The sequence below is a fragment of the Theobroma cacao genome, chromosome 9 (assembly GCF_000208745.1).
Source record: "Theobroma cacao cultivar B97-61/B2 chromosome 9, Criollo_cocoa_genome_V2, whole genome shotgun sequence".
NCBI classification, from domain to species: Eukaryota; Viridiplantae; Streptophyta; class Magnoliopsida; order Malvales; family Malvaceae; genus Theobroma; species Theobroma cacao.
The window spans coordinates 37,320,284-37,336,002 of record NC_030858.1 but is presented as its reverse complement, the minus strand read 5'-3'; the positions used below and the strand labels follow the sequence as shown (position 1 = coordinate 37,336,002).

Below are 15,719 nucleotides of genomic sequence, written 5' to 3'. Positions count from 1 at the left end.
GCTAGCCTGGCGGGTCACCCGATAAACCGGATTAAGACCGTCGGGTTTCAACTAGTAGTAATTTTTAATTAATGCAAAAACATTAGGATTTGGTTTATGATTTTGTTAATTTTTTTTATTATTAAAAAGTATTAAACATCTTTGTGATAAAAGATTTAAAAATTTAATATAAAATATATCAAAATTAAAAAATTTATCTTAATTTTTATAAAATTTAAAGTGAGACAAATATTTAGAGACAAAAGGGTATTAAAATTTTTCTCATTTCAAATTTTCAAAAAAATTTTAATGTTAAAAAATATTTGATTTGATTTGATTTTAATCAATGTATTATTCCTTGAAAGTGTATACCTTGTATAAATTAGAGAATAATTCAATTAATAAGAGTAATGTTATGAATAGGCTTGTCCAATTATAGTTAGGCAAACTCCCTAAACACAACTACAAGCTTTACTCATTACATCAAGCTCTAACTTTAGGTGGACTTACATCATTATATTATTACATATAGACATACTCATATTTAATAAATAATATATATTATATGTTGTTATTGTATGCATGAAAATAATGATTTTTATTCTCTTAATAACAAATATCTAGATAAATAAACATATATAGAGAAACTATTTAAATTCTAAAATCTAAATTAAATTGTCTCTAATTATAATAATCCATCTCGATACTTTATCATTACATATCTTAACGAAATTATTAAATCAACTCATGTCACGTCAAACTTAATATTACGAATATTATGTTTTGATATTAAAAGTGTGAATTGATAATTAAATTGATTCTACATTGATTTTAATATGAAACGAAGGGGATTTTATGGCTACACACTTTTAATAATTATAAAATTTCAAGTATTTTGATCGAGTTTTTGATTTATATTAAATCGAGAACAAAATACTAGTACTATCTATTTATTTTTTTGATTTTAGTAAATGCATATGGACTTTGTTTTAAAGATAAAAAATTGAACATTTGAGAGATTAACATTAAAAAAAATGGAGCATTTTGTCACAACTTTCTGATTTAATTATTGTAAATATTGTAATAAAAAAAAAAGTCAGAATCCAGCGAAATCCACATCCTTGATTTGATCTGGACACAAGTTAATATTGTCAGAACAATTAAGGGCAAACTGAAAACGACGACGTTGCAATCAGTTGTTGACCTTTTGCTCAGACTTGACTTCCCCTCCGTTTCCTTCCTACACTATAAACCCTACTCAGATCTCTTTCTCTGTTTCTCTTCACCATCTCCGATCTCTGACGAATTCCCCAGTTTGGCAAGTAATGACGTCGTTTCGGTGCTTTTTAGTTCTCTCCCTCATTTCTCTCCTCCTTTTCTCAACTCTCCCGTCCTCGTTCTCCAAGACCACCACTAAAAACGACGACGTGGAAGACGACGAGGATCTCCGTTTCCTCGAAGAGACAGAAGGGAAAAGCGACGCCGCTTCACGCTCTCATTTCAACGAGGAAGACGACGACCACTACTCCGACTTCGACGACGATGACTTCGGAAACTACCAGGATTTCGACGACTCCGATTCGGATCCGTACAAGGAGCCGGAGGTTGACGACAAAGACGTCGTCGTTTTGAAGGGAGGAAACTTCAGTGATTTCATCGAGAAGAACAAGTTCGTGATGGTTGAATTTTACGCGCCTTGGTGTGGGCATTGCCAGGCGTTGGCTCCGGAATATGCGGCTGCGGCTACGGAGTTGAAAGGAGAAGGAGTGGTGTTGGCCAAGGTGGATGCTACGGAGGAGAATGAGCTGTCACAAGAGTATGACGTGCAGGGTTTTCCGACTGTTTATTTCTTTGTTGATGGAGAGCACAAGCCTTATCCTGGTGCTAGAAATAAGTAAGTTGAAATACACATTGGCCTCTAATTATTAAGAGTTGGTTTTCAGATTTTAGATCATGGGTTTCAATTATCTGTTGTTTTGAAGAGGAGAAGCATTTTTTTTTTAAATAATTGTGTTTGAGTTGGAGAGGTAATTTGGTTTTGGTTAATTATGGAAAAAAAATGAAAAATTAGAATTTTCTGTTTAGTTTCTAATGGTCATGTCTTAATCAATTGTCTTTATTGGTAGGTATGGAAGTTTAAATTATTTTCTTTTTAATTTAAAAATAGGAGGAGAGACTAACGATTCTTTTCATTGAAATTCAGGGAAGCTATAGTGACCTGGATTAAGAAGAAGATAGGACCTGGAATATACAACATTACTACCTTGGATGATGCTGAACGCATATTGACTTCTGAAACTAAAGTTGCCTTGGGTTACTTGAACTCTTTGGTGGTATGATTTACCTTTGTCTTTTTATTTTATTGTAGTGTACTGTATTATCATTAGAGCAGAGTGACCTGAGTATGTTGTCTATTACACCTGCTGGTTCAATCAATATGTTCCGATTGTGATTCATTGTTTTGAGTCATATTCAGTCTATCAATTTTTAATATATATAAACCCCGTTTCTCAGACGATGTTGTGATTCAGATTTGGCCTGTTCTAATGACTACAGGGTCCCGAGAGTGAGGAGCTCGCTGCCGCTTCAAGACTCCAAGATGATGTCAACTTCTATCAAACTGTGAATCCTGATGTGGCAAAGCTTTTCCACATAGACCCTCAAGTTAAACGCCCTGCTTTGGTCTTGCTTAAGAAGGAGGCCGAAAAAATAAGCCACTTCGGTTAGTTTCTAGACATATGTAATTTTGGTTGGAAATCTTGATTCATCTTGCTCAGGGGCATTTTTATATCCAGTTTTTTCATCTTGCAGATGGCCAGTTTGTCAAGACTGCAATATCTGAGTTTATATTTTCCAACAAGCTTCCTTTGGTTACCATATTTACTAGGGAAAGTGCCCCTTCAATTTTTGAAAGTTCAATTAAGAAACAGGTATGCATTTGCATTCCCTCCTACTGTGAACTTTTGGACAGCATATGCCTTGAATTGAGCTTTAAATCATTTCTACAATTATCTTATTAACACATAAGAATCTTTTTCTTGAAGCTGTTGTTGTTTGCCACGTCCAACATTTCTGAGAAGGTTATCCCAGTATTCCAAGAAGCAGCTAAACTTTTCAAGGGAAAGGTAACTTAAATTGTCTAGATAAAATAATAATAATTCTTGAGTATTGAATGTGCAGATTTTGTTTAACTATTGAAGTGTACCATGTCGGAAACGTCATATTTCTCTACTACTGTAGGTGATTAATGTCAAGAATTGTTCCTAATCTGTATCTTGTATGTTTACTTGCAGCTCATCTTTGTTTATGTGCAAGTGGATAATGAAGATTTTGGAACACCTGTTGCGGATTACTTCGGTGTCAGTGGAGATGGTCCCAAAGTGAGTCTCCCTTATCCTTTCTGATCCTTTTTCCCCCTCAATTTTATATTTTTGGATGGAAGATATGGGAGGATGGGGGGAGGACTTATTCTATATTTGCAATAAATTTTCTGTTCACTTATGGTGTTTTCTTTTATTGTACAGATCCTTGGATATACTGGAAATGATGATGGTAGGAAGTTCGTCCTTGATGGAGATGTGACATTTGATAAAATTAAGGTGGTCTTTCTCTCTCTCTCTCTCTCTCTCTCCCTCACCATTTTTATGTTTATCAGTCTCTCATTGGCTGAAGTAATGTGGTTGGTAGACACTACTTATGTTTTACAAATACTTGTAAGAGGTAATGGTTTGTGTAAATTATAGAGTTCAACCTTTTCTGTAGGCTTTTGGAGATGATTTTTTGGAAGACAAGCTTAAACCATTCTTTAAATCAGACCCAATTCCTGAAACTGTAAGTATCTCTTTTTCAACTGATTCACTTTATCATCATTTATTGAAATCTAACTTTCATTTTTCTTTTTGTGTTTTTTTACTCCAAAATTCTATTTGGTACAGAATGATGAGGATGTGAAAGTAGTGGTTGGCAATAACTTTGATGAAATTGTTTTAGATGAGTCCAAGGATGTCCTTCTTGAGGTACTGCTGTAGCCCAATTTAGAAAAAAAAAAAGAAGCTTATTTAAATCTCTCTTTAAATGGGCTTATTCTGTTGAGTGCTCTGAATTCCAGATCTATGCACCTTGGTGTGGCCATTGCCAAGCATTTGAGCCGACATACAACAAACTTGCCAAACATCTACGTGGTATTGACTCTCTGGTAATTGCCAAAATGGATGGGACAACAAATGAACATCCAAGGGCAAAGGTAAGATTGAAATCAATCTGCACTTCCATCTGTTAAAGCACTTTTTATCAGATTCACTAGTGATTTTTCATGCATTTACTCAGTAAGCTTGACTACCTGAAGAAGAAATAGCAAAACAACCTGTTTTGATATAGAAGGATGTGATTCCAATGCTATTTTGTACTTGATTTAAAGTGAGACATAATGATAACAAGTTGTTTTGCTTTTGCAGTCTGATGGTTTCCCCACGATTCTGTTCTTCCCAGCAGGAAACAAGAGTTTTGATCCTGTAAGTACTGTTTTCTTTCTGCCTCCAAGAATCCTCGTACCCTTTTCCCTCACTAAACAGTGGAATGAGTGAAATTGTTTGCATGCTGGGCATTGGCAGATAACTGTGGACACCGATCGCACTGTAGTGGCATTGTATAAATTTCTCAAGAAAAATGCTTCAATCCCTTTTAAGCTCCAAAAACCAGCTTCTCCTCCCAAGGCTGAACCAACTTCGAGTCCGGAAACCAAGTCTCCTGACTCCAAGGAGAGCGACAAGAGCAGCAGTGCAGATGTGAAGGATGAGTTGTAACCTGATCAGAAAGGCTTCAAAGATGGTGATTTTAATGACATCCTAAGTTATGTGCCTTTTTTTCTGTGTTATCAATAGGTAGAAAGGGCATTGGCTATAAGATAGATTCAAAATAGCGTGACTAGAAAAGGGTAAGAATCTCGTGGTTCAAACATCCGGCCCAGACTGTTTTCACTGAGGAAAAGATGGAAACAAAAGAAAAAAAAAAGTGTGGTGTATTGGCTTTCAACCATTGTTTCTCCTATGTATCTCTGAAACTTATACTGAAGAATAAATTGGCTCCTTATTTCCCCATCTGTTATTCTGAAATACCTTAAAATAATTTCTATTTCGAAAGGGGGGATTCGAATTTTGATTTTCTTAACAGAAAGAATTATGTACTAATCAGTAAATTAAATATTCGGACGAGTAAGTCTCGACATCTTGACTCATTATTGAATTTATGTGTCCATATAAAAAATAATTTTCTCCTATTAATGTTGACTTATTATTAGTACATGAAGTCGATCTCAAGAATTTTTGCCCCTTTAGATCTAGATCCAAGTCCTACATTTTTAATTGGTTTAGCTTACTTGAAATGACAAAAGGGTATTCGGTGAGGGGGGTCGAGCATGTGAAATCATGTGGCATGGCCCATGGGATTTAGAACCCATCAAGCATCGTGTTTCCACCGAAGTCACTCGTCATATCTTTAACGCGTACCAATCACTAATTCAACGCGGACTGATTTACTTGGTAAGGAGAAAAGTTTTCCTTCTTTGCTTCGTGAGAAATATTTTAATATTAAATTTTAAATACATCAGACCCATACAAAATAAATAAAAACTAGGTTAATATACTCATTATATTTTAAAATTTTCATCTCACCAATAAATATTCACTTCACCAAGAAATTAATTACCCTATTAACGGTTAAAGGATCATTCTCAAAACATATCTCATGCATGTAACATACGTGACTTGTTTGATGAATTGGTTAGATCACCTACATATTTGGAATTAGGATTTGGTTCTATTTCAAAATTTATTTATTTTTAAATATTTTAAAATTACTAATTTTTATTTTTTAAATATTTTAAATTTATTTATTAACGACGATATAATGTTTGATTTATTAACCTTGTATAGGTCATGAGTTTACATCTTTAATCCAAAAAATATAACCTACTTAAGTTGGCTCTTTTACATATAAAGAAGAGAAACTTAATTTGGTTTGAGCGGATCTCGACCTTAACCTCTCTCATAAGAGTCTCATACCAATGAAGAATTGAATAAACTGTGATATTACTTGTTATAAGTCAACATTTTTAAATGAAAAAAACCCTTATTTATAAGTTTAAAAACATTTCATTTTTTATTATTGTGACATGTGTAACATATAAACACATATATAAATATAATATCAAATATAAACTTTTTTATATCGATTCTTCAAAAGAATTAAGACAAAATAAATTGAACAAGACAAAAATATAACAATCAATTATGTACAAAGAATTAATTATAAAATACAGTAAATATGACATAATTTTGTCATTATGTATGTAATTAAACACAATCAAAATCAAAGAATACGATTTCCATGCTACCCTTTGTTTTTCTCATGGCTTATTGCATATTCAATCATTTTCCCATTCTTTAATCCCTTATTAAATTCCCATACCCTCCCTTTACTTACTCCTTAAGTCCCTTAAATCCCTCCCCTTATATAAATAAATAAACATTTTCAAATATTTTTCTTCAATTTCAATTCTACTTCCAAATTCAGTGTTTGGGCTTTGCTTAACTCCGTTCCGTACTCCTTTACTTCCGTTTGACGTGTATACAAAAATTACGAATTTATTTCCCCCTGAATTTCCGTTCTGCTAGATCTACCCCGTTTTTATCCTTTTTATTCTCTTATATCTCTTCTTTCGAAGTCTTCATCCGCTTTGAAACTTCCTTTACTTCTTCACATCTTTAGATATTTTCTCAGATTTTTTCTTAGTTTTGAACGGCATTTTGTGGAAAGATTTTCAGATCTACTGTAATGGAGAAACTCGGATTTCTTACCATTTTGTTGTTATTGGTTCTTCAACTCGCTTTCGCTGCCGATTCGCCGACGCCTGCGCCTGCGCCTGCGCCTTCACTAGGTGCAGACGCGTCGCCGGAACTCGCTCCTACTCCGGAGACTGGATCTCCCGACTCTGCACCAGCATTATCGCCGGTGACGGCTGCATCGCCTCCGGCGCCAATGGCGCTAGCACCTTCAGATCTGGCGCAAGGAGAGTCACCGGCGAGTTCTCCCGCTCCGTCCCCGGACGAGGCGAGCGATATCAACCACAGCAACGTCAATGCGCAGGGAAGCGAAGAGGAGAGCGGTGGTGATGGAGGAATGAGCGGCGGGAAAAAGGCGGGCATCGTTGTGGCCGTGGTGGTAGCGTTGTGTTTGGTCATAATCGGCGGATTGGTTTACAAGAAGAGACAAGACAATATCAGGAGATCCCAGTATGGATACGCCGCCAGGAGGGAAATCCTGTGAAGAAAGATGCGAGTTCCAGGTTAATACAAAATGAATTAGAAGAGGTTATATTAAAAAAATTCTATCACTCGCATTTGATTTGTATCTCTTATAATGATTTTTAGTTGAACGATTCGAAATATTTATTATTTTTTATTCTTTTTAAGGATTTTCCAACTATTTTTGATTCTTCTTCGTAGTCGACTCTTAGCCAGTCGTATACTCTGCATTGTCACTATTAGTCAACGATGTCTATTTGTTTAGGTTTTTTATTTATACTATTATTATTAGGCAACGATGTTCTTGTGACGAACGAAATAATCGATTGAATTCTTGTAATTTAATTTAATTTCGATAGCATTTTTGGTAGAGTTTTTGGCCATTTTGGCTATAAAGGCTACCTGCCGGCGCCGCCCTGTCTCCTCCGATGCTTCGCCGTCCGATATCATAAAATGTGGCAGCCGTTAAACTTCGACAGAATTAATCATTGGTACGGGGGTTTATGATTAGAAGGCAGCGGTTTGGGTGGGATGTATGTAGTTTCATGTGACCTCTAACCACCAAATTCATCCCTCCCTGAAGGCAAAGTCCTTAATTTAGCCTCGTGGCCCCCGTTTGCACTGACTGAAAACGGGGTGAATGCGCCATCACCCATCGCATTAATCACTGGGGCCAGGGTTGTAAGGGCAAACACATGATTTTGTTACATGCTAAACGTGTGAAAAAATACATCACCAATGAAGAACTTCAGCCGATTTTGGATATAAAACTGAGGGTAAAATATTTATATTTTTTAAGTTTTAATCAAAATTTCGTACGATTAATTAATTTTTAAAATAAATAATAAAATCTAAAAATATAAATACTGTTATCTGAAAATATAAAAAAATTAAAATATTTTTTTTCTTAAACAATGTGATCGATGCTCTTCTCTATGGAATTTTTTTGTGAAAAAATTATCTTTTTAATATTATCATATCATCAAATTCATAAAAATATTAACTGGATCTCTATATGTAATGAAAGATATTTTTAAAATTACTAATGGGTTATGTATGTTAAAATTACTAATGGGATCTGTTTTGAGACAGAGTGACTAATTCAAAAACTAAAAACTTATCTGAAATTTTGATTAAAACTAAAGGGGTCTAAACTAAATATTTTTTAAAGAATTATTAAAATATAAATTCTTATATATATATATATATTTAAATTCGTTTATGTTTTGCATATGAATTTCAAGTTTTTAAAAGGCCTAAAGCCCAAGAACCATTGAGGCCCAAGGGACTCCAGAAAACCTCAAATCTGAATTTGGGCTTACAAAATAAAATAAAGAAAATATTTATGGTGAAAATGGTGTCTACATATTCGCCGTCGGCGTCTCCGCCCAATTGCTAAAGCATATAGAAATTAGAAAGTAAACCCGTGTGTATTTGGAAACGAGAAGAAGAGATGGCGAAGCGAGTGGGAACGAGTCGGGACATGGGCAAAGGCAGGAAAGGGTGGACGCTGACCGCCGCCGTCAACTCCGTCTTCGAGTTTTTCAGATTGGCAGAGTTCGAGATCCTTTTCTTCCTCTTCTTCATCATCGCTTTCCTGATCTTCAAAGATCTCACGTCGCGGCCTGAATACAATCAACTGCTGGTTAAAAAGCCTGGCGGAGTCGATCTGTGGCCTTATTAAGAGTAAGAGGTGGTGGATGGTGACGGTGGTCGACGGTGGAAGGTGGATGTCAAGGATGCAAAATCTTTTGCATATTTCGAGCTGCATGTATTACATTACATATTTGTTGTTGTTAAGGTCATTCCCTGCACTTTCAATTCTTCCTTTTTACTTTGGTATTTTCTAGTGTAAATTTCATCTTTGAATAGAATCAAATTAATGAAAAGTTGATTCAATCGGTTAATTTGTTCATCTTGACAGTAAATTATTGGGTTTAAATCAGTTACTTTGTTTAGTCTTTTGAATTTGAACATCGATAAGATCTTGTTGACACTGTTCAAAATGTAAATCCCAATAGAATGAGTGAAAAAGACTGTATATTTATGTCTTAACTTGCCATTTTCGGGGTTGGGCTTTAGAGGCTAGAGCCAGCCAATGATGAAATGGAGGAAGATATTCTTGAGATATATTTGCCATTAAAACTGTTAATACAACATCGCATATAGGTTGAGCAGTGAGTACATAGTGCAATTCTTTTGCAGCCTACAAGTAGGCATTGAACCTTACAGATTTGATGCTTTCTCCTGCTGTGATTGATTGTATGTTGGTTGGTATGTTGAGAATAACTGTATAAAAGGATGGGGAAGGTGATTCCCCTCATCAGAGGCTACACCAAGCTGCATACTAGAACCTTTATTCTTCGGCAGGAGGGTCTACCCAGCGGCCATGATCTTTTATTAATTGGATCAGAGCATCGGTTGCATGCTCCATTGCAATTCCACGCTGCACAACAGTCTGGAAAAGAATCAAAATACCAGTTAGTTTCACAGTGTGTTGACGTTAGAAGACAATTTTTCCATGTATTGGAAAGAATGAAATCATAGGAGTACCTTGCCAACATAGAGGTCAATTTTTCCAGGAGCACCACCTACGTATCCGAAATCTGCATCAGCCATTTCCCCAGGACCATTGACGATGCAACCCATGATTGCAATCTGATAAAGAACAGAAGTTTACATTATTTTCTGCAATTTAATCCTATGTCAGACAGCACAGAGAGGATAATCAGTTACCGAAACACCAGGCAAGTGTGATGTCTTTTCTCGTATTTGTGCACTTATTTCTTGAAGGTCGAACAAAGTTCTGCCACAAGATGGGCATGAGACATACTCCTGCAACCAGAATTCAGCCATATTAGATATAGCTCTCAAGATTGTTGTTGCTTTGTAATATTTTGAAGTTCATATGTTTTAGGTTTTTTCCTCTCAAAGATAAGATTCATACTGTCTTGGTATTCCTCATTCTACAGCCCTGTAGTAAGTTGAAAGAAGTATTCCTGAGGAAGTCGAAATCCTGGTCTGGGGCTTCTAACAAGACACCATCTCCAAGTCCATCCACCAGAAGGGCTCCAGCATTGGTGCCAGCATTAATGACCAAGTCATCCCTGCATGTAGAGAGAAACATTATAAACTAAAACTATTCATACCTTGGACCTCATCAACAAGCACTATGGGGTTAATTACCTGTGAATCCCATTTGGAAACTGAATGTGGTGGATTACAGGGAAATCCAACGCATTCTCTGAAAGATACTCAAACAACCTGCGGCAACAAAATGTTCAAGTATCAGAGACCGAGAATGGCAGGCAGAGGATAGCAAAACTATACCACTAAGGAACATGAAACGACAAGAGGAACATGACCAAAATAGAGAGAGATAGCTCATAGCTTGCTTCATAGGCCATGCTTAATCATGTACTTGTCTCAGCAACTAGATCTGGATTTGGATTTGAGTTGGCATGCTAAACATATTTGTAATGGGTCATAAGACAGCCAATGGTGGAAGATTCCACAGGAGGAAATCTCTCTATCTATTTCATGATTAATATAAGCAAATGTGCTTATTAGATCCTTTCCCTTTTCAATTTTCCTCTTTCCTTTGTCATCACCTAAATTTTAGCTCACTACCTAGGGCAATTCAAAGTGGCTTGAATTCAGTTTCCCTGTCTGGCAGAACATGACACCCAACATATGTCTTTTACCGATAATTCAGCAATGAATTAACACATTGACTTTCAACAAGCCACCTTACTCCTTTAGTTATATGAACAATACCACCTTGGCTTTCAACAAGCCACCTTACACCTTTAATCTATGACTGATAATAAAATTCAAGTCATTAAACATTACCTCCTTGCTGCATGCACTCTGCCGATTTTATCTTCATTGTAGGGTATGTCATGAAGAAGCATTGTAGCATCAATGCCTTTGAGGATTTCCAACTCTTCATAAGGCTCGTCACCACGTACAGATACAACCAAGCGTGTACCTGCAAGGTGATGAATTGATATCATATGAACAAGAAGAATAAACAAGGACAACCATCTATACTTTAAGAATTCAATGTTAAAAATAAGCAGCAGCACCTTCTGGCAAAAGCTTGTAAGCTCCAGTTGATAGTTCCTTGAGGTTTACCAGAGCCATAGCATTAGGCAATGGCTTTGTTAGCTGCTCTGATAAAGGAGTAATGACCCCCATGCTTATGTCTATCAACCTTTTAAGAGCTAGCCGCTGGTTATAACACAAATAATACTACCAGTCATTTCCATTTTTCTTGTTAAGTGCAGAGAGATAGAGAGAGAAGGAAACTAAGCAAAAGAAGTCAGATTCTTACGGCATCAATGTCATCTACTGGTGGAAGCTCCCTCAGTATGATTGAGTCCACTGTTGCCAAGTCCTAGATCAACATATGAAAATTCAATTTTGATGAAAGCCCACATAATGTAGCCAATCTTTATATGAGTAAATGGACCAAGAATAGACCTTAAATGGCATGCCAACAACCAGCTTTAATGCAAGTGACTTGTACAAGAGTTCCGGTGCCTGCAGAGCAGGAAAAAGAATTAATAAGCTCCCAATCACACCAAATAAGTCAAGGAAGTATAGTGTGAAGAGGTTACCTTCAACTGATCCAGGGAAACTGACATAAGAACAGAGCCATCGCGATGCAAGACACCTCTGTAATCCACCTCTTCGCCCTATGAAGCACAAATTATCCATTCAAAATTGAACAGAGGCACAGGTATAACTAACACTACGTGACTGAGACATTTATGGCTAACCTCTTTTTGCGTTGGCAATTGACCAGATCGACGCTGGAAATCAAAGTAATGCCTGTGCTTTTCCTCAAATGGTGCCTGATGAAATTTTGAGTTTAAGATAGAAAGCTCAAACTGACAGTATTTGAAGTGCTAAAACATGTTGTCTAATTAATTGAAGTTGTAGAATCCTACCACCCCTTTCTGGAGTTGAGCAGCTCTCATACCAAGGTTAGCCATTCTTCTGCAGGGATCTATTTCCTCCTCTGGTGGCTCTGTAAGTGAAACCCTGATTGTGTCACCTAAACCATCCTGCAATTCAACAGAGTTTCAAAGCACTTTGGTTTATTACATGATTTTGCATTTGTAAATTATGGCTACAAACCTTTAACAGAAATTAGACAGAAGGGCAACCAAGTTGACCAATTCTCTGCTCTATGAACAGTTTCTGGCTCATAGAACCCCATAATCACATTTTTATTTTCAATGTAGCCTTGTCGGTGATCATTGAATTATCAAAAAATGAGCCAGACTTGTTGAATACATTTTCTAAAATCACCATAGCTGTGGAGCATAGCACAACCACAACACGAAAACTTTTAATGGTCATCTGTTGATTATGCTAGTTATGCTGTGGAGGTACCTGAAGGAGGGTCCCAATGCCAATCGCAGATTTCATCCTCCCATCCTCACCTTCTCCAGCTTCAGTGACTCCCAAATGTAATGGATAGTCCCAGCCATGAACATACATTTCAGCCACAAGCAGACGGTATGCCTGGACCATGACAACTGGATTGCTTGCTTTCATTGAAAAGACAAAATTATGGTAGTCCAACTTTCTACATATCTTAGCAAACTCAAATGCGGATTCAACCTGTTTCAGGAAAATCAATTAGTGGGATGTGCGGAAGAGAAAACACAATTGAAAGCTGTAGACAGTAGGAGATAAGATAAATGTTCACCATTCCCCTAGGAGAATCTCCGTAGTAGCTCATTATGCGGTCAGAAAGGCTCCCATGGTTGGTGCCAATACGCATCGCCCTTCCATACTTCTTACATTTTTCAACCAATGGAGTAAAAACCTGTTGTAGTACATGGGGGTTGAAAATCAATATGCCTAGTGAAACTGATACGTGCATAAAGAATCAGACTGCAAGATGTTAGATGCAATTGGCTCCATGGTTTATTTCTAAATAAGTTTCACCCATATCCTGCTGGATAACGCATGATAGAGATCTAAAAGAAGAGTGGACTGACCTTCTCAATGTGCTCAAGTTCTTTCTGATACTCCTCATCTGTATATTCTATCGTCTCAAACTGAGCCCGTCTATCAGCTGCAATTAACCACCTTTTTGGATTCAGAATAGCTGAAATCAAGATCTAAAAGCAACAATGAACATGCAGCTTACTTACCAAAGTTTCCTGGGTTGACTCGAATTTTGTCAAAGCACTCAGCAACTCGCAATGCTACTGAAGGAGCAAAATGGATATCTGCCACCAGCGGTATATTGTAACTGCACTAATAAAAAGTTAGTGAACATGATTAATTTTCATATTACATACATGACTGAAATTCAAAAAGTGCAAATAGTTATCATAAAGAATCAGACCTACTTTTTCTGTACCAAAGTGTTTTTTATTTCAAAACATGCATCAGCCTCTCTCTTCCCTTGAACAGTTATCCGTACAATATCTGCTCCCTTGTCTGCTATTCTCATTACCTATTGAAAAGCCAGCCGTAGTTAATTTCATAATACTAATTCATATCATTATTGCATACAAATTGGAACATTAGTAATCAACTAAAAGCTTAGAGCTCCTCTAAAAACTTCAAAGATTAAACTATCATAAAATTTGCTAGGTGCAGTAAACATTAGTGCCACCTTAAGAACAAAACAAGAACATCACATTCTACGCATCAGTCACAGTTTGGCATGCACCAGATATACATTGCTGACCATTACGACCAGACAATGCAGGAAGAGTGACCCAAACCCATTATTTGAACAGAGCAATTTAAGCAGATCGGAAAGGTTGATACCTGCTCCACTGTCCCAGCAACATCCTTAGTGTCAGTTGTAGTCATTGTTTGAATCCTTATAGGATGCTCGCTACCAAGAGCCACATTTCCAACCATTACTGTCCGTGTCTTTCTCCTGACGGTTTTGTGTATGGATTCACAATACTTCTGCCTGGGAACTAAATTAACACAATATATTAATCAGAGAAAATGGAACTAATACTGACACCTTAACTCATAGGAGGTTCCTTCGTAAACAAATTGAGATAGAATTAACCAGAATATTGAATCCAAAAAAACCAAGTTGAAATGAATACTTAGATTAATTGAAAAATGAAAATTAACTTGCACTTCGTATAGCTAAAAGACATGGGGAAACTAAGCATAATTGATCATGATTCAAAACTCAAGTTAAAAATTCAGGGCAAGGTAAAAAAGAACCATCTTTTCACCTAAGTTTGTCAAATTAGTTTATCTAAAGATCAACACATGATCCGAGAAATAACATACAGATCGAAGTTTAATTTCTTTTCCTTTGTTTGAACTTATACCTAACAGAGGGCTCCCTTCTGATGCAGGCTGGAGTTCAGCAATATCTGGACCAGGATTCTGATTCCTAATCACGGATATTCTTGTTCTACCAGACTTAATTCTCTTCAAATCACAAACTCTGACAAAATCCATACTTTTTGCAAATCCTAAGCTTGAGTCCCTATCCTTCAAACCCGAAAAGGAAGCTGGTACAGCTCCAGTCGCCATTTCCACACAGCACAAAGCCTTCACCTTCACAGTTCAAAGACACAAAACTCAATAAATCAAACCACCACCCACTATCATGTCTGAAAAAATGGACAGAATTAACAATTTTTTTTTCAAATTCTATTTACCCAAAACCGAAAATTTAAAGACATGCAAGATTGTTTGGGTCAAATGAATCAAACTTTTCACTACATTACCAACAAAAACAGCTGAAAATTACTTCAAAAAATTCTCCATTTCATGATCATCAACTCAACATACAAAAAAAAAAAGTAAAACCAAAAAGAAAATTGAAAAGAGCAATAATCTACCTAAAGAAATCAACTTTGTAACTGAATCAATCTTTGAAGAAGTGGGTTTTCTTTTTCCAATATGACTTTTTTCTACAAGCAATTTTTTCCCCCAGAAAGTAGATAAAGGAAGAGCTTTTAAGGGAGTAGGCTTATGGTTACCTTAAGCAGTGATTTGGACTTAAATGAGAGAATTGAAAACTGATGAATGGAAAGGTCTGGCGAAGAAAAAAATTGGTGGTGGGAGCTGTTTGCAAGGATTTGCAGAATAAATAGGTGGATTTTGGATTATCTGAGAAATTTATGTACAAAAAAAGAAGAAGAGATGGGAAGTGGGAATAAGACAAAACATTTTTTGAGCATCTGTTTATCATTGGCCATGAAAAACTGCAGTGCTGTAAAAAAAATGGTTAATTGTCTTTTTTCACCCTTTGTATTTTGGAATATTCTTCTCAAGTCCCTCATTTTTTTTTCTATTTTTGCTAGTTTAAATTATGGTCAACCCCATTTTATTACTTTTTTAATTAATATTATCTAACATAAATGTTAAAACAAATTCATATGTGAGATAATTAGGGTTGGTTTCATGTACATGGTTGCTTTGGTTTTA

At 36.1% G+C, this 15,719-nt stretch overlaps 4 protein-coding genes across 5 annotated transcripts; 3 read left to right on the top strand and 1 right to left on the bottom strand.

Annotated features, from left to right (window-relative positions):
- Positions 1,262–5,077, top strand: LOC18590870 (protein disulfide isomerase-like 1-4). The gene is made up of 12 exons (XM_007016665.2): positions 1,262–1,873; positions 2,183–2,312; positions 2,536–2,701; positions 2,791–2,909; positions 3,024–3,104; positions 3,273–3,359; positions 3,504–3,578; positions 3,742–3,810; positions 3,915–3,995; positions 4,088–4,222; positions 4,434–4,490; positions 4,590–5,077. The coding sequence occupies exons 1-12, from the start codon at positions 1,305–1,307 to the stop codon at positions 4,779–4,781; spliced, it is 1,761 nt and encodes a 586-aa protein (XP_007016727.2). The 5' UTR covers positions 1,262–1,304; the 3' UTR covers positions 4,782–5,077.
- LOC18590869 (classical arabinogalactan protein 11) lies at positions 6,521–7,630 on the top strand. The gene has a single exon (XM_007016664.2). It carries the CDS (start codon positions 6,811–6,813, stop codon positions 7,300–7,302), a length of 492 nt encoding a protein of 163 aa, XP_007016726.2. The 5' UTR covers positions 6,521–6,810; the 3' UTR covers positions 7,303–7,630.
- LOC18590868 lies at positions 8,625–9,238 on the top strand. Its single transcript, XM_007016663.2, has one exon. The coding sequence runs from the start codon at positions 8,734–8,736 to the stop codon at positions 8,962–8,964; it is 231 nt and encodes a 76-aa protein (XP_007016725.1). The 5' UTR covers positions 8,625–8,733; the 3' UTR covers positions 8,965–9,238.
- LOC18590867 (4-hydroxy-3-methylbut-2-en-1-yl diphosphate synthase (ferredoxin), chloroplastic) lies at positions 9,380–15,383 on the bottom strand. 2 transcript variants are annotated; one of them, XM_007016662.2, is made up of 20 exons: positions 15,131–15,383; positions 14,612–14,843; positions 14,082–14,239; positions 13,655–13,761; positions 13,454–13,554; positions 13,298–13,374; positions 13,003–13,122; positions 12,684–12,914; positions 12,236–12,352; positions 12,065–12,139; positions 11,903–11,980; positions 11,766–11,825; positions 11,617–11,679; positions 11,369–11,513; positions 11,133–11,271; positions 10,467–10,544; positions 10,228–10,387; positions 10,017–10,115; positions 9,834–9,938; positions 9,380–9,738 (listed from the first exon to the last, which is right to left on the bottom strand). In XM_007016662.2, exons 2-20 carry the CDS (start codon positions 14,817–14,819, stop codon positions 9,637–9,639), a joined length of 2,223 nt encoding a protein of 740 aa, XP_007016724.2. In that variant the 5' UTR covers positions 14,820–14,843; positions 15,131–15,383; the 3' UTR covers positions 9,380–9,636. The 2 variants fall into 2 exon arrangements, with proteins under 2 accessions (XP_007016724.2, XP_007016723.2); XM_007016661.2 differs by having other exon boundaries at positions 15,272–15,382.